Below are 608 nucleotides of genomic sequence, written 5' to 3' on the forward strand. Positions count from 1 at the left end.
CTAGGGCGCCTGCCATCGCCTGTCAGCAGCAGGGCAAGGACACCCCAGACCCCAGACTTTTCTGTGTCTCAGACCCCCAGCTCTTTGCACAGGGCCTCGAGCCCCAGCCCTGGGGGCCTGGGAATGATGATCCCCAGCCCTGCCCAGCCTTAGAGGCGACACAGCCTGCCTCCCATCCCCCTGCCAACCTCCTCCGCTTCAGCCCACCAGAGCCAGAGGGCTCATGCCCCATTGTCTATGCCTCCATCGCCCGGGGCCAGCAGCCCCTCTTTGTGCCAGGGCAGCCAGGCTCTGGTGAGCCCTGGGCTGTGGGGAAGCCACTCTCAGAGCATCTCTACGAGAACATCTTCACTGCAGAACTACATCCAGCCAGGGCCCAGGAAGAGGAGGAGGAAGGGCAGTGGGAGCTGGGGTGCCGACAGGCCCCCGAGGGCCACAGCAGTGAGGGGGGGGCACTCTACGACCACCGGGCCGCCCTGACGCAGAACCCCCAGGCCGCGGGCTGGGGGCGTGGAGGGCAGGAGGTTCTATCGGGGCGCTCCGGGCACAAGCCTCACAGCACCCTTCGAGCCCAGCTGGTGCGGCTGCTGAGCCCGGGGAGACCCGGA

General features: G+C 67.6%; 1 protein-coding gene across 1 annotated transcript in view; it reads left to right on the forward strand.

Annotated features, from left to right (window-relative positions):
• DOK3 (docking protein 3) overlaps positions 1-605 on the forward strand; it is a gene marked incomplete at its 3' end in the record, with an annotated part of 2,882 nt that extends 2,277 nt beyond the window's left edge. The window contains exon 5 of the mRNA XM_017728047.1: positions 5-605. Coding sequence (XP_017583536.1) covers positions 5-605 — 601 coding nt within the window. The remainder of the gene's footprint in view (positions 1-4) is intronic.
• Positions 606-608: the final 3 nt, after the last annotated feature.

Source organism: Corvus brachyrhynchos, unplaced genomic scaffold (assembly GCF_000691975.1).
Source record: "Corvus brachyrhynchos isolate BGI_N302 unplaced genomic scaffold, ASM69197v1 scaffold21, whole genome shotgun sequence".
NCBI classification, from domain to species: Eukaryota; Metazoa; Chordata; class Aves; order Passeriformes; family Corvidae; genus Corvus; species Corvus brachyrhynchos.